This window comes from Acanthochromis polyacanthus, chromosome 4 (assembly GCF_021347895.1).
Source record: "Acanthochromis polyacanthus isolate Apoly-LR-REF ecotype Palm Island chromosome 4, KAUST_Apoly_ChrSc, whole genome shotgun sequence".
Lineage (NCBI taxonomy): Eukaryota > Metazoa > Chordata > Actinopteri > Pomacentridae > Acanthochromis > Acanthochromis polyacanthus.
In genome coordinates, this window is record NC_067116.1 from 12,401,518 (window position 1) to 12,426,812 (window position 25,295).

At 41.3% G+C, this 25,295-nt stretch overlaps 1 protein-coding gene across 2 annotated transcripts in view; it reads left to right on the forward strand.

Moving 5' to 3' along the window:
- Window positions 1–307: 307 nt before the first annotated feature.
- Window positions 308–25,295, forward strand: part of LOC110955660 (adenylate cyclase type 1-like) — a 105,352-nt gene continuing 80,364 nt past the window's right edge. Inside the window, exons 1-4 of one of the 2 annotated variants that reach the window (XM_051947285.1) lie at window positions 308–1,514; window positions 3,350–3,499; window positions 13,558–13,676; window positions 17,985–18,096. In XM_051947285.1, coding sequence (XP_051803245.1) covers window positions 900–1,514; window positions 3,350–3,499; window positions 13,558–13,676; window positions 17,985–18,096 — 996 coding nt within the window. In that variant the 5' untranslated portion in view covers window positions 308–899. The remainder of the gene's footprint in view (window positions 1,515–3,349; window positions 3,500–13,557; window positions 13,677–17,984; window positions 18,097–25,295) is intronic. The other variant, XM_022200742.2, reaches the window with a different exon arrangement.

A 25,295-nucleotide genomic window follows, 5' to 3' on the forward strand; every position in this document is an offset into this window, starting at 1 on the left:
AAATGTGCAAAACATGCCCTCAATCATAACAACAGTCGCCACATTTTTACGTCGTCGTCATTTTCCTTGTTAATTCGGGAAGAATTATCCTCCTGCACGACTATTAGCTTCTTTGGTTAACCATTTTTACTGTCAAATCTCTGTGTGACACGAGAACTTGACTCCGCAATAAAATATGAGAGGAAGAGATGTGGGAAAGACCAAATTGTTGCTATATTGGATCATCCACTGCTGCTGGTCTATTTTTAGCTGGGAACTACATCAGCTCTGACTGCAGACACTGTGAGGGGAAATCACCAGCGCTGTTGTGCTGCTGTCTTCACCTAACCACTGACATTTCACTGAAGCAAATGAAACCAGGAGGGCAACACACGGTACAATGTAATATCTGCTGTATGGATTTGTGACAGATTAGAGGAAAGAAGTGAAAGTAGTGAGGGACTATCAAAAATGTTTTGGTTATACGGTGTGTTCGCTGCTGACCCTCGTGGTAAGATGTGGTTATCAACATAGGCAAGCTGATCCTGAGTCCTAGTGGAGCGCAGAATCACCAGTTACCCAGTCTGAGAGGCAAGGCAGGTGGTCCGAGAAGGAGAGAGGGGAGAGAGTGGGAGAGAGAGAGAGAGAGAGAGAGAGAGAGAGAGAGAGAGAGAGAGAGAGAGAGAGAGAGAGAGAGAGAGAGAGGCATATTGGTCGGGCTACTTTCCTGACGACACACCAACAATCGTCAACCTGTGGATAGAGCGTGCACGTTACTCTGCCGTCTCCTCCGCTGCCACCCTCTCCCCTCTGACACCCAGCCCATTCAGCACGCATGAACTGGGAGAGGGTGCCGGTTCGATTCCAGACAGGAGGAGAGGAACCGAAAAGTTGAGGGGTCGTGCGCCATCCCCCGCTTCATGAATGGCCGGAACATGGAGGAGATGCCATTCGAAAGAGTCAAGACGCGGCGGAGGAAGGGTCACTGCCCAGCCAGTGCACCCCTGGGCGCCATCGCATGCGAGGACGAGTTCAACAGCCAAGAACTGGAGGCTCTCTTCCAGAACTACAACCTGAAACTGGAGCAGACCGCCACCCTCAAAGCGCTGGCGGTACTCATCGTGGCCGCGTCGTCGCTCTCCCTGGTGGAGCTACTGTCCAGCCCACGTCTCACCTTGTCCAAGGGCTCCTACCCGGTGCACTGCGTGGTGTTCCTGTCGCTGTTCATCGTCACCAACGTCAAGTACCTGCAGGTGACACAGCTGCAGCAGATAGCGAAGCTGGCCCTGCTGTTCAGCTTCACCTTTGCTTTGCTCTGCTGCCCGTTCCCGCTGGCACTCGGCACATCGGAGCTGGTGGACGCCGCTGCCCCTGAGCAAGGCGTGTGGCAGCTCATGCTCGTAACCCTCGTGGCTTACGTGCTGCTGCCAGTGCGGACGCTGCTGGCGGTGCTGTTTGGGGTGATGCTGGCTGCATCCCACTTCATTGTCATTGCGACGTCGGTCACGGGGAGGAAACAGAGGCTGTGGAGACCGGTAAGTCCCTCTTTCACTCAACAACTTCATTCCAAGTACCCTTGAGCTGCTGGGAGTAGTTGTTGTGGGGAGCTCCCAATTGGACTCTGAAGTAACTGTATGAATGTGCAGCGGTGCTGAGAGGCAGTGTGCTTACTCACTCGACTTTCACTGAAGAAGGAAAGGTTAAAAACATCCTCAGCAATCGATTTTGGCTCCAGGATAGTGTAGTAGTAGTAAACCAGAAAGGAGCAGACGGTTTCACTTTAGCGCAGCAGCGTAATGAAGTAGACAAGGAGCTGTCCAACCGCCGGTGCTGAAACAGGCGGAGAGGATCCTGCAGCGCCTCAAACACAATTCATGCTCATTCCTTTTCACCAAATTGTGGTAGAAGTAATAGTTAGGATGACTTTACCAACCAGAACATGCCTTAAAGCCTGATTCATGACAACCAATCAACCAACCAATATATTTTTTAGCTATGCCATCTTTCAAAAAAATTTGGGGTCACGCAGACAATTTCATGTTTTCCATGAAAACTCACACTTGCATTCATGTGCTAACATAATTGCACAAGGGGTTTCTAATCATCACTTAGCCTTTCAACACCATTAGCTAACACAATGTAGCATTAGAACACCGGAGTGACAGTTGCTGGAAATGGGCCTCTGTACCCCATGTAGATATTCCAATAAAAATCAGCTGTTTCCAGCTAGAATAGTAATTTACCACATGAACAATGTTTAGACTTGATTTCTGATTCATTTAATGTCATCTCTGTTGAAAAAAACGCTTTTCTTTAAAAAAAAAAGGATATTTCTAAGTGACTCCAAACTTTTGAACAGTAGTATAAGTCCAAATGTGACTATTCTTTCCCCTTTTTGAACATTTGTAGCTACAGAAACAATATGCATGGCTTACAGTGTTACAAAAGGTGTCTGACCTCTGTCTCATCTACAGCAGCTAACACATTCATTTCGTTTAACACATCAAAGCTGTGCCTCCAAACTTTTTGGCTTCTGACCTTGTAAAAGTAAGCAGTGTTTATCCCTCAATCAACATATGTCACCAGTTTAATAAAGATCACTGTCTTTCTGTATTGTAGTTTTAGTTTTACTGCCTGGGGGACTATAAATACCCAATAAATAACCAAAAAATTACAAAGATTGTCAAGAAAAGTTAGAATGTTCTTATTTATTCTGGCTTCGATGCCTCAACTGGAAAATATGGCACTAAAACTGCAAGCACTTCATTGTTTTGGTTATTAGCTGGAGTCAGTGTATTTTCCTTATGATGTGGTGCTTTGCTATGCTGTGCTCACAACATAGAGAAAATATAATTCATCTTCCCTGTGACAGACCGGCAACCTGTCCAGGGTGTCCCCTGCCTTCGCTCAAGTCAGCTGGGATAGGCTCCAGCACCCCCCGCGACCCTAATGAGGATAAAGCGGTGTATAGAGGATGGATGGATAATTCATCTTGCTGCACTGGATTATAGTGTTTCTCTGACCTTTCACCTTTGACCTTGTCAGATTAAAAGACACAGAGTGACTGTAGAGTTCATCCTCTAATTTAAGGGTCAGACTGAATCAATATTCTCTGATCATTAATCAGTGATGCGCTTTGTCTGTGAGTCTTTCCACTGCATAGCTTTTGTTCTTTCAGTCACACTTACAGTTTATTGTGTAATCCATGTGCTGACCTTGATGTGGATTAATCAATGATAATCTAGCCTGGATGTATGATTGCACTCACAAACACACATATGGACACACGTGTCGCTTCAGACTCAGATGCGCATACAGTGCATTGATGCTGCCACCTTTGTTTGGCATGTCTGTTTTTGTTTATTTGCAGCTGGTGGCCAATGCGGTGCTGTTTACCAGCGTTAACTTGTCAGGCGTGTTTGTGAGGATTCTCACTGAACGTACCCAGAGGAAAGTCTTCCTGCAAGCCCGCAACTGCATCGAGGAGCGGCTCAGACTGGAGGATGAAAATGAGAAACAGGTGAGGTGTGAATTTGAACACGCAAACAAAAAACAATGCACTGATGGAGAGAAAACAACAGAGCATGTGTAATGTATCCACATATTTTTTCCTCGTCTTACGCATGCATTTTCATGAAATCCTCACTGTCTCTTGAGAAATTTTTTTTTTTAAAGGTTTCAGGTGCCAATGTATTCTAACAACCTGCCCACAGGCACGCAGTAGCTATGACAGCAGCTATTTAAGGAAAGAGCAATTACTGTGGCACATGCACAAGCGCCACACATTCCACCCCCTCTGTGCACACCTACATGGAGCGATTAAACTAAGGAACAATCAGGCAACTTTAACACACAGAAACACTTTGTCATGCGACGCACCCTCCTCACCCACCCACCGTGTGCACAAAACCCACCAGTTGTTAAATAGAGAATTAATTATCCCATGCATGTAATATGCCTCAATACACATCCTACCTTCATTGTAAACAGCGTTTGTGAGCAGACATGCACACATTGCACCTGTGCTTTGTAGACTAGGTGATGATATGCTGTGTTTTCCCCAGCAGTATAAAGCTCCCTTCTGACAGGTAATTACACAAGCAGATTGCTTTCATGGCCTCCCTACTCCAGTAAAGGTCACAGTTTATCTGGGCAAGAGACACACACACAGACCCCTGATTGGGATCTATTAACAGCCAGCAACCAGGCTTCTGCTGATGTGCCCATGAACAAACATCTCAGACTTGAAACAGGCGTATTGATGTAACTGGGGAGTTTGCTTTCTTTTTTTCTTCTTCTTTTGCTGTCTTGTTGAGCTGAAGGTTGTATTGATTCCTGAGCATGTGAAGAGTATATGCTGTACGTCTGTGTGGTAAACTGACATAAGCAAAACTTCGTCCCTATTCACATAAGGCAGGAAAGGCAGAGTATGTCATTTGAAAGTATTTTCCCTGGGCAGCTAGCATGACTACAGGTAACTGATCTAGACACAAGGTCCACTTGTTGCATAGAAGCATTCAAACTTATCCCAACACTTTTTCAAGCAGTTATAGAGGACTCAGTTGTAAAGTATCTGTTATGGGAACTCGATATCTGTTAAGATCTTATTCATAAAACGTCAAAGTTCATGTTTGACTTTGATAATTCTAGTTTCATCAGCCAATTGCAGATTAGATCATTATGTAAACAAGACTGGGCTGCCTGAATCTGTTTGCCTCTCTTCATTTTGACAAAATAATCCCAAGTCAAGGTCTACTTACTAACTTTCTTATACACTATATTGCCAAAAGTATTCGCTCACCTGCCGTGACTCACATATGAATGTAAGTGACATCCCATTCCTAATCCATAGGGTTCAATACGTCGGTCCACCCTTTGCAGCTATGACAGCTTCAATTCTTCTGGGAAGGCTGTCCACAAGGTTTAGGAGAGAGTTTATGGGAGTTTTTGACCATTCTTCTAGAAGCGCATTTGTGAGGTCACACACTGATGTTGGACGAGAAGGCCTGGCTCTCAGTCTCCACTCTAATTCATCCCAAAGGTGTTCTATAGGGTTGAGGTCAGGACTCTGTGCAGGGCAGTCAAGTTCATCCACACCAGACTCTGCCATCCATGTCTTTATGGACCTTGCTTTGTGCACTGGTGCACAGTCATGTTGGAAGAGGAAACAGCCAGCTCCAAACTGTTCCCACAAAGTTGGGAGCATAGAATTGTCCAAAATATCTTGGTATGCTGAAACATTCAGAGTTCCTTTCTCTGGAACTAAGGGGCCAAGCCCAGCTCCTGAATAACAACCCCACACTATAATCCCCCCTCCACCAAACTTTTCACTTGGCACAGTGCAGTCCAACAAATATCGTTCTCCTGGAAAATGCCAAACCCAGACTGGTCCATCAGATTGCCAGATGGAGAAGTGCGATTGGTCACTCCAGAGAAGGCGTCTCCACTGCTCTAGAGTCCAGTGGCGGCGTGCTTTACACCACTGTATCAGGTGGCATCCTATCACAGCCGTCCACACTGGAATTCACTGAGCTCCTGAGAGTTACCCATTCTTTGACAAATGTTTGTAAAAGCAGTCTGCATGCCTAGGTGCTTGATTTTATACAGCTGTGGCCATGGAAGTGATTGGAACACCTGATTCTGATTATTTGGATGGGTGAGCGAATACTTTTGGCAATATAGTGTAGGTCTACCTCAGTGACAACTGAGCAAACTCCAAACACATTAAATGTGATTGAATTTTTAAGGAAAACAGTCATTACCCAGATTGCCAGAAATATAATTTTACCAGCTTCTTCTAGAGCTTTAAACTGTGTTGTAGTCTTTGTTTTGCTGAGATGTTGTCACATTATGCAGCTTTGTAACTTGGGAGATCAAGATTCTTTCCCTCAGACTTCACAGTCATATTGGCTCTGGCGCCCTGTTGACGATAGAGCTGCAACTAACTGAATAATCAATCGATTATTGAGAAGAATTTTCAACCTTCAAATTATGAATTGCACAATTGCAAAATAGATCTTTTAAATTTAGCTTTATAGTGTTTAAAACATGTCCTAACTAACAATGAAGACAGTCAGGATGCTTATTGTGTATTTTTGTGATATAGCCTATGCGCATTAATGTCAATTACTGCTACAACACTCCGATTTTCTGTAATCCGCTTTACTATATTATGACGAAAGTTGTTAACCAGGTAAGTTAGTTGAGAACTGATTCTCATTTTCAATAATGACCTGGCCAAGAGGTGGCCCATAAACAAGATCCATCCATCCATCCATCCATCCATCCATCCATCCATCCATCCATCCATCCATCCATTCTTCTCTATACACCGCTTTATCTTCACGAGGGTCATGGGTGGTGCTGGAGCCTATCTCAGCTGACTCGGGCAAAGGCAGAGGAGACACCTTGGACAGGCACAAACAAGATGAACACCAAAAACAAATAGCATGTACAGTAAATCACACAATATTACAAAACAAATTACACTATGATTTGTAAAATAAAAAGACTACAAATAGGTGCAGTGGTCCTGACGTGTTCCTCAAGATCATTTTTAAACAAGAAAAGCATTTGAGGTGAGTTTTAGGGATTGTTGCAGAGAGTTCCAGTCTTTAGATTCAGAAATGAGGACTGACCAGGAGTGGTACAGATTCTGGGATTGTGGAGGTTAATGAAACTGTTAGAATGAAGAATACAGGTGGAGTTATGAATGGTATAGTGAATGCAGATATGGTGGTGTTTTACCAATGAGGATTTTGTAGATGGAAAGAAACCAGTGTAATTGTCTGCTTGAGTGAATAGGGGGCCATTTCACCAGTGACTAGAAACTTTAGTGGTGGGCGTTGTAAGGAGTGGATTGGAGTGGTAGATTATGTCTAATTTATGGAGGAGAGTTTTTGAAGCGGATCTGTATGACACATCATCATAATCAAATAATGGAAGGACAGTCATTTTAACAAGAAGGAATTTGTTGGAGTGCGTGAATGAAGATTTGTTTGGAGAGAGACAGCTAATTCTGGATTTAACTTTGGAGAGGAGAGTACTGATATGTGTTTTCATTTGGGAGATTGGGGTTCAGCTCCTGGGTGAAGTCAAAAGTGAAAGTTGGCTTTTAGTTTGACAGGTGTTTCAGGTTTGAAGAACATGCTTGTGATGGAGGTGCTTCAAACAGAGAGGGGAGAAGTAGGAGCTGCAGGAAGACAGCCATATATTTTTTGTTTGTTCTTTTTTCCTTTGTCAGATTTCTGCCTAATGCAGTATTAATGTCAGTCTTATAGTTTCTGTGATAACGTACACAGGACAATGTGCTCACGAGATGCACTCTGTTGAATGGTGTAAACTTTGTTAATGCTGAATGTTGTGTGTGAGCTTTTTAGCTCTTACATCTGTTTGCATCCAAACGGTTTCAACTTAGATAACTTCTTTACCTTTTTAGAGTTAGGTTCTGAAAGATACATTATCTACTGTGAAATCATAGACACTCAGTGTTTGTGTGTGTAACTAATCTGATTAAAGTTTCAAATTGACTCTTTTGATTAACCAGATACTTATTTCAGAGGGTTTATCAGAAACAGACATTCCCATCTGGTTGCCATCTGATTTTGTGTACAAACATTTTAAATTATTTATATATTCATAAATCATGCATCAATTTCTTGAATTAAATGCACCGTGAGAGTGGTGAGATGTTTTCTCGACTTAATCATTAATGGATTCATTACTATTTCTCAGTATTATAGTGATTTACCGAGCAGTAGGCCACCATGACAGAAACTTCTGTGGTGATTAATGGCTTCAGACCAGAGCTTAAGCACACCCCCTGTCAAAAGTTTTGAGAAACTTTCTCATTCAAATAAATTAGAATCCGTCTCAAAACTTTTGACAGGGGGTGAATTAAAGGTGAGTTGTAGTTTTCTAGAAAGGTGTTCTATTATCACAACCCGGTCTCACGGGGATTCGTGAAACTGTCACGTAAGTTTTAGTTTCGGTTTCGTGCGCACCAACACGATTTCGTCATGTTTTTCGTGCCGCTCACCACGAAATGTTTTTCGCTGTGGTAATCACATCTGAAAGTGGTTTATACCGGCGGATTCATGACGATCTAAGCTGTCCATCGGCGTATACTGCTTGTGTGACCGCGTTTGCGGCCGCCGGCCGCCGGACATTCTTGAAATTCCTGTGCAAATTGGTAAGTGTACCACCGGCTTATGGTTAGATTATGGTTAGGGTTATGGTTAGGGTTATGTTTAGGGACGATGTCATGCAAAATATAGCGTTGGATTCGCCACGGTTTTACATTAAAAATATAATATACACATTCTTTTGAAATACGTTCTGAGTGGCACGAAAAGTCCGCCGTTTAAAATACATTGGTGCGCATTTCGTGGTGAGCGGCACGAAAAACATGACGAAATCGTGTTGGTGCGCACGAAACCGAAACTAAAACTTACGTGACAGTTTCACGAATCCCCGTGAGATCGGGCTGATTATCAAGTAGCTGTTGTACCTGAACTACTTCTACAGCAAATGTTACGTGTATATGTTAAAAAGTGGCTTTATAAGCATATGGAAAAGCATCCACTGTACTTAATTCATTTTAAAGATCAATCAATTACTGAGGGGCCTGCACAGTGCAGTAGTGGTTAGCACTTTCGCCTTGCAGCAAGAAGATCCCCCGTTCAAATCCCGGCCTGGGCCTGGGATCTTTCTGCATGGAGTTTGCATGTTCTCCCTGTGCATGCGTGGGTTTTCTCCAGGTACTCCAGCTTCCTCTCACAGTCCAAAAATATGCTGAGGTTAATTGATTACTCTAAATTGTAGGTGTGAATGTGAGTGTGATTGTTTGTCTGTATATGTAGCCCTGCGACAGACTGGCGACCTGTCCAGGGTGTCCCTGCCTTCGCCCGAGTCAGCACCCCCCGCGACCCTAGTGAGGATAAAGCGGTGTATAGAGCTCCGGACGTCACATGACTCCGTTTGTTTACGCCGCCATGTTGGCAGGAAACTCCGCTTCAAAATGAATGGCGCTGGTAGAAAATTTACGCCGTCTGAGTTTACTTTTCATTTTAAATCAGATGATATTATAAAATATACAAACAAACTGGACAAACTAAACATATCCGATCCATGTCATGCCCCCGGTATCTTATTAAGAATCTTGAGGCGGTCGGAGCAGACCTTTAACCGGACCTGCGGTACCCTGACATCTACAATTACCTACATACCAGCATCATATTGCTAGAAATTACGCGATCAGATATAAAGCTTAGGAAACGGATTCTGTACCTGATACAAAGTGGTCGCTACATAAGCGGAATCCGTTGCCTGCGGGTTCCCACCGCTCCGTTTTCTTCTGCTCGCTTCTTGTGCGTTTTATGGCAGTGATCCACCTCTGTCGTCTTTCAGGATCTTTGGGAATCCGATAAAATGCTCTCCCCTTTGCTCATCCTCGGCTGTTCTGGCATCCCGGGGCGCAACAACTGTCCACCATATCTCTGATGTCGACGCTGAAGAACGTTTAGGAGTTAGCTGGCAGTAGTTTAAACAGCGCGCCTTCCTGCCAATATGGCGGTGTTTTGATTTTGACTGTTGCATGCGGGGATTGTGTGACGTCATCTCCCGGATTTCTATAGAGAATGGATGGATGGATCAATTACTGATTGAGAAGGTGGTCAACCAACAGTCAACTATTCAAGCTACCTCATTCAGAGTTGATGCTTATATGTGCAAACACATGAAAAAAACCTTCACTATGATCAACTCCAACACACTTATTGTGTAAGAGTATGGTTCATTAATAAACTACTAGAACACGAGCCATAGTTAAACAGAGCACACGCTGAGTTGAACCTGGGACTGATGAGACAAATGGGAATCACTGATGTTTGATTAGAACACATTTGGGAAACAGAAGTAGAAGAGGTTAATAAAACAGGGAAATTCAATATTTCACTTACGACCACGCCTTCACACATCGGTCGCTGTGATTTGCACACCTGACGTGTATAGATGCAGAACTGATGCACATGCACTTATGGACAAACACAGACTGGCACACAAAATCTTTATCAGTCAGTGGGATGGCCATTTCTAAAAGCTGCTCTCCGGAATACTTTTTTATTCTCAGGTGAGGAACAGTTGTGGAAATGGAAGCATAATGTGAGACAGTGTTGGAGGGAGACACAGGAGAGCCCCGGCTCCTTTTATAACACTGCCTCTCAACAGCTATTCAGCACAGCCGCCTGATGATTCATTGTGCATTCACAGCCATTTGACATCCTGCTAGAGTTTCAAGTGTACTTTATGCTGCTGCAACTGAGACTATTCACAAGCACAAAAACAAATATGCTGCTCTGAGTAGCTGCCACTTTATGCTGGTGCTGGAAAGAATAGTTAATTTGACCAAAGATTAGACTGTTTTAATTATTGATTAGTTAACTAAGTTAACATGCTAGAGATATATTTTGAAAATGAGATTTTCTTTGAACAATTCCTATCTCTCTTCAGCACAGACAAAGCGCAGAAACAGTCTTGGTTAAGCTCACCAATGACCTCAGAAATGCAACTACTCTCTACTCTCTATTCTGATCCTGCGTCACGGTTGACACCATAGCTCAACACCTCCCAAAGTCTGTGAGGGCCTGTGGTTTGCCTCCCATCTTCCATAAAGGACCTAATTTGTCCGGATTCAGAACTGCTGGTCAGAAAGCTCCACAGTCCACAGCAGAGTCCAACAAGGTTTAGTGTTGGGACCACTAGTATTCATCATTTTTTTCTGCTTCTTGTCAGCATCCTTTGGCAATTTACAGTTGCAAGAAATAGTATGTGAACCCTTTGGAATTGCTTGAATTTCTACATAAATTGGTCATAAAATGTGAGGACAACATCCCAAAGCATAGAAGTAAATCAACAACAGAATGGCTTCAAGAAGGAAATACGTCTTCTGGAGTGGCCCAGTCAGAGTCTTGACCTCAACTCGATTGAGATGCTGTGGCATGACCTCAAGAGAGCGATTCACACCAAACATCCCAAGAATATTGCTGAACTGAAACAGTTTTGTGAAGAGCAGTGGTCCAAAATTCCTCCTGACCTTTGTGCAGATCTGATCTGCAACTACAGGAAATGTTTCGTTGAAGTTATTGCTGCCAAAGGAGGGTCAACTCACTTATTAAATCCTAAGGTTCACATTCTTTTTCTACCCTGCACTAAAAATGTTTACATGTTGTTTTGAATACAAACATGAAAATAGAGTTTTTTGTGCGGTATTAGTTTAAGCAGACTGTGTTTGTCTACTGTTGTGACTTCGATGAAGATCAGAAGACATTCTAGTACCAATATATGCAGAAATCCAAGTAATCCTAAAGGGTTGGCATACTTTTTCTTGCAAATGTAGTATACATTTTCACTGTTATGCTGATGATGCACAACTTTATGTTTCCACTAAGTTCACTTTTACTCTTCCCTCCAGAATCATTACTGCTTTTCTCCAGTTTTTACAGATATGGATGACAAACAACTATCCGAAAAGCATAAGTAGTAAAATGGAAGCACTTCTTGCCTGCCCTTAATCTACACTTCAAAAAACTAACTGTTGCTCAATCCATATTTCTAAAGCCACTATATCATTGTCCACACAGGTTAAGAGCCTCGATGATATTTTTGACAGTATACATTCCTTATCCAATCATAGAGACAGTTTCCCTTGAATTGCATTTTTACACCTGTGAAACAGCTTCAGACTAAAGCCTGTTCAAACTCAACACTCCACACAGTCTGACTCAGTGCACTGGTGACATTGACAAGTCACATCTCTTCTGATTCAACTACACTGACTCACAACAGATTCACGTTAAAATTTTAGTGACAATTTTAGGCTCTCCATTATATTTCCCCTGCCTGTCACACAGAACTTTTTCAGGTTACACTCCTCATACTCCCTGCTGTATTCATCAACAGATCAATTACCAGTCATCAGCCTCAGCACAATTTATTCCACCTCACATCCAAAAACCCATGTTTTAAACTAGTCTGTTTACTTGAACTGCATTAACTGTATTCAGAGATTTTAACCTAATGCTGACCTAAGCTCTGTTGCGCATTATATATTATATTACTGGTTTTATGTATATATTTACATTACACAAAATGTTCATTTGAAACAATTATAATTTACCATTAAATAACAGGGAAAAGTCCTTTTTTTAAAAAAACTGTTGGCATACCATTAGCTTATATAAAGTGTCCAGTTATTTATTTCCTGCATTTGACTCAGCATTAAAATCTCAAAAATGTTCAGTTTTTAAAAACTGTGGACACACAAACAGAAAAAAAAATCTGTCAATGAGCTGCACTTTTTCTGTGATTTTACTAATTTATTTCTTAGAGTGTTGACCTGTATATAATTAAAGACACATACAAATAAAATTATTATTTTTGTTGTTATTTTCTAGACCACAATCTTTCTTTAACATAACCCATATCTTAGCTGCAATGCACATTTGTATAAAAAAACACAATAACAAAAAAAAATACTGATTCTAATCTGAGTTTTTGCAGAATCATCTTATATCCATGTTCTTGTGGTGATAAGAGTTAGCTGTTTTTCTACATTCCTTATGTTTGTGACATGAATATCTTTGGTTTAGGGCAGGGGTCACCAACTATATTTGCCAGAGGGCCAGAATTTTACCGGACAGTCCCTTTGGGGGCCGGACCCTCAAACAAAAATTAAATAAAAATCGAATTTTGGCATAACATTATTATTTGATGTTTATTTTTTATATTTTTTCCATTTCATTACAAAACTGAAGGCATTTTTAGCCTTTATGAGTCAGTGCTCCTATCACCTGTACCACAGTCAACCACTAGGAGTGATAGAGATATTTTGCCTCATCTCAAATCAACTTTATTCACAGAGCACTTGAAAAAGAAACACCGCAGAAGTGACAGGAAAAGGCCTCTTAACACGGGTAAAATGGCACTCTCTAAGGCCACGAAACAAAAAGTTGATGTGGAAAACAGATCCTTTAATAATGACTGGACTGACTGCTTTAATAGCGTGGACCACATGATATTTTCTCTTTGATCCTCACAATTTTGGAATCCAGTCACGGGCCGGATTGGATGGTTCGGCGGGCCGGATTCGGCCCGCGGGCCGCCAGTTGATGATCACTGGTTTAGGGCCTGTTCAAACACTAGAAGTAATTAGAAATGGTGCTTTGCTCTCTGTGAACTCGTAATTGATAATTTTTTGGGTCTGTTTTCTGTATTTGAAATATTTTTCAGAAGTTGATTAACTATAAAGTACTGACAAATTAGTTACCCAAGCTGAAACTTGTAGATGCAATTTGCGCATCTGAATCTGCTCTGTATTGACTCACTGTTTCAACACTACATGAAGGAATGCTTTTTCCCAAATGTCTTTTGTATTTTCTCCACATTCTGAAAAAAAAAATGTTTACAGCATGAGACAGAAAGAGCACCTGGATTGTTAGTTTGCTTACATCAACACAACCATATAGTACATTTATGTCCTCTCAACCTGAGGTTCTTCTGTTTTAACCCATCCCTCTGCAGGAACGTCTACTAATGAGCCTACTGCCCAGGAATGTTGCCATGGAGATGAAGGAGGACTTCCTGAAGCCGCCTGAGAGAATCTTTCACAAGATCTACATCCAACGTCATGACAATGTCAGGTATGGGGGAGTTATGACAACTGTGAACTGCAGAGGTGTGCGGAGGGGCTGGAGTGTTTTGATCCAGGTGTCACCTTCTGTGACGTCAAGGTCAAGAATAGAAGGAGAGCAATTAAGATTAGCAATTAGCAGAGATGCTATCAAGCTACGCAAAGGTTAGAAAGAGAAAATGAATGGAGTGCTGTTACCACTAGCAGCAGATTGCAAATGACCATCTGTGCCTTGCCCACCATTTATGACGTTATTCCTTTGGAGGCACAGTTTTTCATCTGCAAGATGCCAAATGTTAAATACAGAGTGACAAAAAATGGGAACTTTTTAACAATCCAATTAAACCAAGAGTGATGGAAGAAAAATATTTTATTCATAGTAATTGAAACCTTAAAACATGCCATTTAAGAAACAATGATGGAATTTTCATTTTTTAAAAATTACTTCCTGTAGATGGCGTCCTCCTGTACGAATGCATTCTTGAAATCTACCTGGGGCTATCTCAAGAGTAAAGTGTGCACGACTCGACCAAGAACTCTGGATGAATTAAAACAGAGAATTCAGGATGAAATTTACAGTATCCCAGCTGAGATGTTGCATCGGTCAATGAGGAATCTCAACAGCAGATTTCAAGGATGCATTACAGGAAGTAACTTTTAAAAAATGAAAATTCCATCATTGTTTCTTAAATGGCATGTTTTAAGGTTTCGATTACTATGAATAAAATATTTTTCTTCCATCACTCTTGGTTTTATTGGATTGTTAAAAAGTTCCCGTTTTTTTGTGTCACCCTGTACCTGAGATCACTGAGATGTCGCACTATTTCTACACTCAGCTATTTTCAATTTTGACTTTTTTGGGACAAATCTTCTGTATGTCTATAAAGCTCACTGATGGCATTTTACCTCCAAAACGTTCCATTCATACACCCATAATCTATATTTTTATAATAACAGTTATTAAAATAACCATGTTACACAAATGTGACAGTGTAGAAGGAGTAACCTGTGGTGAAAAAACAATAATTTAAGGAATTTTAGCTTGAAACCATAGCTCCTTTTGGATTTATGTGGCTTTATAATGTGTTTAAGCTCATTTTGCAACTATCTTGTTTACGACTTTGATGTTCTGTTTTCACACTTACTGCTCTAATAGTGACATTTTCAGCCTCAGCAGGCAGATGTTTTCAGTGATAGAGCTCTAAAATCCCACTGCCCATTGCCTGCTCAGTAGCAAACAGCAACCAGAAATTGTTAGTGACTAGCTGGTGAACACAGAGGTGCAACTAAAGACACAGACAACTGGATTTATTTTTTGCTTCTTGATGATGTTTCACCTCTCATCCAAGGGGCTTCCCCAGCTCTAACTGATTGGTGGGAAGACCCAGGTATTTATTCAGGGCCACCTGTGGGTTGTTACTCACTCAACTAAGTGAGATGAAACATCTTAGGATTGTGATGACCTGGATGACTAAGATTCTACACAGACAATTTATTGGTACACAGAAGCTGGCCCTGGTGCCTGAAAGGGGATTCTGATCTCCTCATTAATGTGTTAAGGAGGATGAAAAGTGAGTTATAAATAGCATTCTGTGTATTAATCTGTTAATTCAGTGGTACTACAGTTAGCTAGTTAATCCAATGTCTGACAGAAAGCAAATAAGCAAAAAAAATCATGGATGGATTGTTCACAGCATTAGTTGAATGGCAAAATCAGCAATTTGTCAACTTTTTGGCTACCTGATAAATTATTTAAGTTTTTCATTAAACACATATTCACAGGTTCTAAATGACTGAATAGCAGATTTTCAAGCTTTAATTTCCTTAAAAAGTATAAGTTTCAATTTTTGGGACTTTTGACATTCTGTAGATTAAATTATGAATTGTTCAAACAGCTTAAAAAGGATGAATGAATATTAGAAATGTGCTGTATTTGCAGTTCTTTGCCTGTCAATTTTAGCAGCTTTTTCCAGAAGCCCTCTCTATTGCACTTGCAATGAAGCAGATATTACATAGTGTAAGAACCTGGCTTGACTTTGAGCTGATTACATTCCATCGAGGCAGTAAAAGAGAATAAGAGTGCGGTATTAGTGCTGCTGAGTGTAGGAGTCGAGGGCTAACATATCAACAGCACTCCTGTCAAGAGACAGTCCTCTCCACTCTGTCTGTCTGTCTGCTTGGCTCCCACAGTCCCCCAAAGCTCAGGAACATCGCTGCCCTCTCACCAGCCTCTCTGCTGCACTGGCACTGGGCCAAACATCACGCCGCTGCTCCCAGTGAGCAGCTAACGCTCATCTCCAGGGAGCTGCAGCAAACACACGCATGCACACATAAACACATGGAAGCATGTTGCCTAGCAGGGGTGTGACAGCACTGCGATCTGACCCCCCTTTGATGTGGCCCTGAGAATGTTTGATCACACACGCATTTAGCTTCACCACCATTCTGCTCTCTCACGCCTCCTCCCATCTCCATCTCCCCCACTGCCCCCCTCTCGCCTTTTCCGCCCCCACCATCCACCAGCACGACTCGCAGTACAGCCCCATTCAAAGACAAACCGCACCACGGAGCTCTTCTGTTGAGCAGCAGCCGTGATCCCAGCTTTGCATACATCAGGATCCAGAGCAACTATACTGTGCTGCCAAAAAGAGCACAACGACTAAGTCACGATGCAGAGGAGCCCATGCAGCCACAGCTGTAGCCTTCATACTTTTTAGGTACAGAAAACAGTTTTGGCATACAACTGCTGTTTGGGCAACGTTTAACAAATCATAAAAAAATCCACTGTGCTGGCTGTTTCTTGAAATGCACAGGATGATCTATCCTCATGTTGGCCTCATTACAACCTATGGAGGTCAGGTGTGAAGTGACTGTTTGCTGAACCTTCGCTCCACAAACCAGAATTTGTTCAGTCACAGCTGAGTTATATTAACTACACAAATCAGGATTTTTCAACGTGTAAGAGGTATACCTTGAGCTCTAACAAGAGTGATGCAGGTGTTTTATAGCCTTTCCCAAAGCACTAACAGAAGTCAACTGGTGTAAGGAATGGATTGTTTGCTCTAACATAAGCTGCAAATGACTGGACTTACTTCTGAGGCCCAGGTGTGCATATATAGTTACCAAAAGTCCAGCATGTGGGAGTCCATCCTGGAAGTCAGTTTATCAAAGTTTAGTTGCTCTAACGTACTGCTTATTGATTTTGGAAACTACAGCAGCTCTTTTTAGACATATTTGAGATAGACTTACTTTATCAAACACATTGGCTTCTCTTAATCCCAAAAGCCTTTTCTCTTGTACTATTAAAAGGGAAAAGCCTACAAGCCAAGCAGACAAACAGTGTTATGAAGAATGAAATTATTTGATATTACATTTTTAATTTAATAAAATAAACAAGTTCTCCACTCCAGTATCAGAGCAATGCTGCTCCTTCATTTCAATGACATGGATCATTACCCTATGCTGTCACTTCGAGATGTTTGCCATAGCATCAACAATTTAGCATTCTTGTTAAAAGAAAGCAATTCTGACCAATCCTTTTAAACTAACACTAGCTTCAGAAGAGAATTCATTTCCAGTCAGGGCTAGAAATTAGAAGCCTGCTTTCGTCTCTGCTGCTGTTATCACTTTAAACTGCAAATGAGCCGTGCAAGAACTGAAGGCTTGACAGATGTAGCTCGCCGTCATTAATATCAGCTGAAAACCTTACAGGCAGGGGTTCAGGGAGAAACATGTTTCAGTTTATATGAAATACTATAGGTATCTAAAAAACTGAAACTCAGCAGCTCCTGTGATGAAAAAAAAATCAACTATTACCCAGCTTGACACACTATTCCAGCTCTGATGCCTTTACTCCACTGAGAGCAGCGATTTTTCACTGAGTCAATAAGATCCATACCACCTTGTTTTGCTGCCATCTGGCCTGCCTCCGAGCAAATGAATGAGGGGCTAAGTAGCTTTCAGCACCTTTCTCAACCCCACTACAGCAGCTAGCCAGCAGCAGCCAATTTAACTCTGTAATTGATTCAGTGGTTGGCCTATAAGACAGTTTCACTTATCAGGGATTGGATTATTATACTTGCTGCTTCGCCTCTGATTGCCATTAACCAATTTCTCTGCTCTGCTGTGATCTGTGGGTATTTTGTACCAGAAAGATTCTGAGCAATTAACATACTCCATCAGTATGCAGTTTGCAGTATGCAACTGCAGTTTGTTTAGTTGATGGAGAAAACAAGGAGCAGGGAGAACCAAAATCAGCTGTCACAATGACTTCACTCTTCAGTTTAGATTAAATCTGCTTGTCTTTCTGTCCTGACAGCATCTTGTTTGCAGACATCGTGGGTTTCACCAGCTTGGCTTCTCAGTGTACTGCTCAGGAACTGGTCAAGCTGCTCAATGAGCTTTTTGGGAAGTTTGATGAACTGGCTACAGTAAGTGCTTCTCTACCCCACTGACTGCTACCACTAAATTCACCTACTTCATAACAAAACTGATTCAATGATTAAATGATCCACAAAGTGTGACTGATGTGCTGCAAAATCTATGTAATTCAGCCTGTGAATGGTTCAAATGTAAGATATCCAGTGACTGCTTACTGGTTATTATTAATACACTTAAACAAGTGGTTTAAAATTTTCTACAATTATCATGTTACCAGAGAGAATATATTACACTCTATGCTCTCATAGAGTCATGAAAAAAAGTATTAGACATCCTTGTTTTCTTAAACTTCTTGTTCATTTTAATGCCTGGTTCCACTACAGACACATTTGTTTGGACAAATAGGATGATAACAACAAAAATAACTCATAAGAGTTCAATTTGAAAGCTGATATCTAGACATTTTCCATGGTTTTCTTGATAACCAAAATCATTTAAGTTCTTCCATCAAAAGCTATGTCATTGTACTGCCACAAACAGCTTTCAGACTTTCCATGTTTTCTTTTCTGTCTGTTTTAATCACATGATATACACACATAAGTTACTACTTGAGTGCAAAACCGTTGTTTCTGATGACTGCAGCCATGCATCTTGGCATGCTCTCCACCAGCTTCTGACGTTGTTCTGCTGTCACAGCAACCTATTCATATTGCACAAATTCAAACAATTTGCTTTGTTTTTGGGCTTGCGGTTCTCCATTTTACATTTGATGATTTTCCACAGGTTTTCAATTGAATTTAGATCTGGTGATCGAGCAGGCCAAGGAATGGTTCCAATGTTCTGGTTTTCATCCGCGCTTAACTGACCTTTCCGTGTGGCAAGGGGCATTGTCTTGTTGGAAAATCCAGTCATTGGAGGCAGGAAAGAGTTTTCCAGCTGATGAAAGAAGACTGTTTTAAGAGTATCTCTGTACATGATCTGGCTCATTCGCCCTTCACAAAACTGCATTTGCCCTGTTCCACCCATACTGAACTGCGGATCATCACTGATCCACCCCCATGTTTTACTTTAGGGGCAGACAGTTTGGCTTATTAGCCTTCTCCAGGCTTCCTCCTAACCAGTAAGTTGGCTGGAGTGAGCATCAAGTGAAAATTAGATTCATCACTGAAGAGAACCTTAACTCAATCATCAACAGTCCAATCCTTGTGATCCCCAGCAAAAAGTAACCAGGCTTTCCACTGCCTTTTGTTGATGAAGGGCTTCTTCCATGCCCTGTGTGACTTCAGACCACCTTCAAGAAGTCGGTTTCAAACTGTCACTGCTGAATACATCACATTTCTCCACAGTGCCCACTCATTTTTAAGGTCCCTGGAGGTCTGATGACGATTCCTGACATAGGAACGGATGAGTGGATGATCATCTTGTGGGGTAGAAACATGTTTCCTGATGCGACCAGTTAGCAATTTCGTAGTACCATGTTGGGCTTGTTTTTTTCTTGGTGTAATGAACAGCTGTCTTGGAGATCTTCAGTTTTTTCGCTACCTGTCTCTCACTCCAATTTCCAGCAGTGCCAAGATGGCTGCCTTTGTGGCTTCACATAATTCTTTTGTGTTAAGCATTATGTGAGAGCTGACAACTTCTGAGTTGTCCTATGGCTTGAATGTAACCAGGAAACCACTCGAGACCTTTGCATGTGAAGTGCTGCTTATGACATGAAATGGCCTCTTATATACACTAGGAATACAATTTAGCTTTAGCATGGCAAATAGGGCATAAAGTATTATGCAATCAGCTGTATTTTTGTCATGTTCATTGTACTCTTCAGGTAATATATCTTTAGCGGTACCAAGCATGAAAATGAACAAGAAATTGAAGAGAACAAGGGTGGTTCAATATTTTTTTCCCCAGGACTGTATATCTTTTCTCTTCTCTTCTCTTCTCTTCTCTTCTCTTCTCTTCTCTTCTCTTCTCTTCTCTTCTCTTCTCTTCTCTTCTCTTCTCTTCTCTTCTCTTCTCTTCTCTTCTCTTCTATTCTATTCTATTCTATATCCTCAGTGCTTAATTGACTTTGTGGTCACTTAGGTACCAACTGTAAAATGTAAAAACAAAGCTGGCAATGCCTTATATATTTCCATACAGCAAAGCAAGCAGTTGCCTATTAATACATCTAGCAGATGTAAGAGCTTTGTTTCACTCTCATTTTAGCTCTGGCTTGGTCTCCAACAAATCCTGAGGGAAATATCTGGCTCTTTGGCTGTAATTAATGACTCATTACACTTCACTGATTACTCAGCTTCATCAGATGCCTTTTTAGATGACTCCAGATCTTGTACACCTACACTGCATCTTTAGCATGTGCAGAAACAAAGAACAGGACACTGCAGTTTGACACTTGGACACATTGCTTAACCGAGAATGCGTCAAGAACAGTACATATCAATCAGTCACAACATTATAACCACCAGGCTAATACTCTGTAGGTTCCCCTCAAGCTGCCAAAACAATTCTGAGTCTTCTAGGCAGAAACTCCATAGACTTCTGAAGGTGTGCTATGTGGTATTATTTACTTAGATGTTGTCAGCAGGCTGTACAGCGGTGTAGTGGTTTGCACTTTTGCCTTGCAGCAAGAAGATCCCCGGTTTGAATCCCAGGGTGGGCCTGGGATCTTTCTGCATGGAGTTTGCATGTTCTCCCTGTGCATGCGTGGGTTTTCTCCGTGTACTCCGGCTTCCTCCCACAGTCCAAAAATATGCTGAAGTTAACTGATTTTTCTAAATTGCCCGTAGGTGTGAATGTGAGTGTGATTGTTTGTCGGTATATGTAGCCCTGCGACAGACTGGCGACCTGTCCAAGGTGTCCCCTGCCTTCACCCGAGTCAGCTGGGATAGGCTCCAGCACCCCCCGCGACCCTAGTGAGGATAAAGCGGTGTATAGAGAATGGATGTTGTCAGCAGAGCTTTTAAATCTTGCAACTTGGAAGGTTGGACCTCCATGGATCATACTTGCTTTTCCAGGACATCCTCCAGATCCTAGACTGGACTGAAACCTGGAGAATTTGAAGTGAACACGAAGAGCTCTTTGCCATGTTCCTTTAATCATTCTTGAAGAATGAAGAAGTATAGAAGGCAGGGAATGGAACTGATTTGAAGGGATGCATGATGCAACAACATTTAGGTTGGTTGGTACATGTCATAGTAACATCTACATAAATGCAGGACCAAAGGTTTCCCAGCAGAATATTGCCCGAAGCACCACATTGCATCTGACAGCTCACCTTCTTCACATAGTGCATCCCACTACCACTTCTCCAGGTAACAGATGCACTGAAATGTCTACATGATGTAAAGGAATATGCGATTTATCAGATCATGAACCTCTTTCATAGGTGTAGTTGCCAGTATACAAAGATCAACATGGACATTGTGACTGGGCTGCTGCCATACAGCTCCACATCCAACAGGCTGTGATGCACAGTGCTCTGACTCCTCCCTGTTGTAGCCAACTTTATGGTTTTCAGTTCTTGGTGCTGCAGTTGCTTTTCTGTATGATCATAGCACATGGACCACCCTCCAATGAGCCTCTGGTGCCTAAAACTCTATCACTGGTTTGCAGGTTGTCCTTGTTTGACTTTTGGTAGGTACTGCATACCAATCAGTATGCAGACCTTGGTCCTTCTCAGAATTGCTTAGATTTTTACATTTGCAGATTTTTCAACTTAAACAAGTGATTGTTCACTTGATGCCATCTATGGAGTTAATCAGCATCATTCATTCCACTTGTCAGTGGTTTTAAAGTTGTGGCTGATTGATGTATAACTGGGTTGACCAGAGAGTTTTAGAGTGACAGAGATGCAGAGTGTTCCCATAATTATAGTAACTCAAGGTCAACACATGCTATTTCAGAAATAGAGGCTTCCCCTCCTCATGTTTGTGCTGTAGTTTGTTCTTTTGCATTACCCTTTCATGAAAAAGACAGAAATCATAGTAGATAAAGAACTTCTTTGTAATCAAAAGAAACCAGCTGTTCTTCAGAACTGTCTAGTGTGTTTTGTTGTTTTTAAAACTTCTTCCTTTGTTCTGTCAACTATTTACAGTCCTGGCCTACATTATTGGCACTCCTGAAATTTTTCCAGAAAATACACAATTTTTCCCAGAAATTGTTGCAGTTGCAAATGTTTTTGGTATCACATGTTTATTTCCTTCATGTGCATTGGAAAACACACACACACACACACACACACACACACACACACACACACACACACACACACACACAAAAAAACAGAAGAAAAAGGCCAAAATTGACCTAATTTTACACAAAAATAAAAAAAAAAATAAAAAAATGAGCCGGACAAAATTATTAGCACCCTCAACTCAATATTTAGTTCTACACCCTTTGGAAGAAATAACTGAAACCAATCACTTCCTATAACCATCAAACAAGCTTCTAACACCTCAAATGGAATTTTGAACCACTCTTCTTTTGCAAAGGACTGTAGGTGGTTCCTTCCCTGATTCAAGACAGTATCTATTTTATATAGGCCTGTTAATAGAAACAACACACATAAAAAAAACAGATTCTGAATGGTTACTTCATGAATATACAATATAATCAGATCCTGTCTACTTAGTGGGCTGGCAAAGTTATCCACTGTGTAGTCCAACTGTTTGCCAAATGTAAGTTTGGCTGGAATCAGTTGGCTAAGCATGTTTATTCAACATATGCTAGCTTGTCCTTTTACTGTTCTCTTTTCAGTCAGTAATCAAAGCTAAGCGGATCATTTCTCACCTTGGTAAACAGTAAGACTTCTGCGTGGACTGTGACTGACAGCCAAGGCATGCTTTGGCAGAGAGAAATATTTGATGAACGAAAAGTATGTGAGTTTTTCAAACTTTCCTTTGCCAGTTGCTGAAGATAATAAATAATCATTGATCTAGACCGCTTAAATATAATAGGTGATGATGTGGTGGTACATTTATTTTAAAAGGAAAAGAAGTGGGCGAGCAAAACCAAAGTAAAACCCTTAACTGAATAATGAAAATGCATTTGTTTTTCTTGCTGCACTGCTCAGATGAAGAGAGTGTATATAAAAGATGGATATAGCAACCGTGTTCTTACTGGTTTATGAGCTACTGTTTTGAATCTGGCAACTGACTGTTGCCAACTTGGTTTTTTGAAATCAGATACAGGGAGTGATCTGGACTGAGAAACTGAGGACACTACATACACCGCTATGGTGACGATGTGTTAATCTTAAGGTAGCTCTGCATTAAGACAGACCCTTTTAACAAAGTGAACATTATGCTGCATTGAAAAAGTCTTGAAATTAATACTTGAGACCATAAACTCACTAGAACACTGCGTACTGGGGTGACATAAAAATGTGAAGTAGAGACGTTTTCTCATGTACTTCTGTACATTAAGACATTTTTTTTGCAACCAGGTGAGTCACCCCCTGCCAGCTGTTAGATCCAGAGGCTCACTGTATTCACAGTCGATGCATAGATGTTTATGTATGTGATGAAGATAAGACTGAACTAAAGCAGGACAGTTATTCGCTACAGTCTCAAAAACAGTGAGCTCAATGACATTCTATCTATCTGAAAGGAACTGCAGACTTACACATCATCATTAACGAGTTGTCAATTGAAACAAAAATGTTGCAAAAGAATTATCTTGTGTTCAATGATGGACAAACTACGCAACAGCAGCAATGTGTTTACATTGCCTTAATTGTATTATTGAGATTATAGCAACTCCCTTATTTTTCAGCTGATGACTAAGTTCATGCTGATATGAACAGTTGTTTGCAACAGTTACGGCACTCCAGGGTAAACACGGGTGAAGAGAAGTGAATGTATCCACACATTAAAACTCTTTTAAACAAGCATGTGCAATATTTCATTTTTGCTGTTTTCTACAGAGGCGGATTTACTTTTTTTCACTTTTTAAAAAATCAATAAAATCATAAATTTTCATACAACTGTAAGATAAAATTTTCGTTGTGATAGTGTATTTGGTTTTGGATTTGATGAACTAAGTATACATGATGGTGCTACAAAGAAAAGTGGGAACATTCAAATTAGAGCTTCTGTTGTGAAATAATGTCGCTTAATGGTTTCACTGAGCCTACAGTGAGGGAGGCAGCCTGCTAGTGACTCCAAACGGTTGGTAAGCTCCGCTTTCATCATGTTGTTCCTCTGTAACATGAAAAAGTTTCCCCCAAAAAATAAAATGCATTTAGCCCTGTAGCTCATTTATTATGCCAAGCAATATATTGATCCAAATAGTGAAAGTTAAACTGGAGAGGCTGACTGACATGGAGGAGGAGTACGAGGAGATGAAGGTCAAGAAGGAGAAGGAACTGGATAAAAGAGAGAGGGAGAGATGAGAGAACCGATTTTTATACAGAGAGGAGATAAGGGCTGAGGAGGTGGAGTGTTTCTGTGTGTGTATGAGAGATACAGCACTACTGGGACCACTGACTGTGTACGGTAGCAAACACTGTATGTCAGTAAGCCTGTGTAGCGTTGTTCTCTGGGAAAGAAGATTAGGTGAGTGATAGGTTATCTGCCGCTAGACCACTGTAATCATATTAATGCTGCATGAGCCACACACACACACACACACACACACACACACACACACACACACACACACACACTCATGTGCTTCCATCACTTTAGGGGACATTATATGGACTTACATGACAGCTGTTTCTCCACAAAGCAAAGCCTGCTCCCCATAGTGATCATTAACAAACATATACCGTTTGTCCCCGTAATATGATGTTTTTTAAGTACACACACATGCACACTCATGGTTTTATCATCATAGTTTTATCTATGTTGTCAATAGACCGTATCAGTACATGATCATACACACAGAAGCTGCACCAAGATCAGGCTAAACAGAAGATGGTTCTAAGTCTGGGCTTTTTACTGGCACCATCACTTAACCTGCAGCACTTGTGCAACTTTTGTCACATGATTACAGGTGGTTGTGGCACTGTCAGGTGAAGTGTGATGTCTTGATCTTTTTGAAGACTCAGTCTGTTGATGAAGACCGTGAGATGTGGTTAAAAACTTGTATGAGCTGTCAGCTGTTTTCAGAAATCAAGCTTTGATTAAGACTACCTGCCCAACACCATACAGCTGACAGGCACAGCCCATGGCTAGCTGGTAAAAAAGTGGAATATTAAACAGTTTTAAAAAGATGATGGTAGAGACTAAGCCAGAGCTAAAGGGAG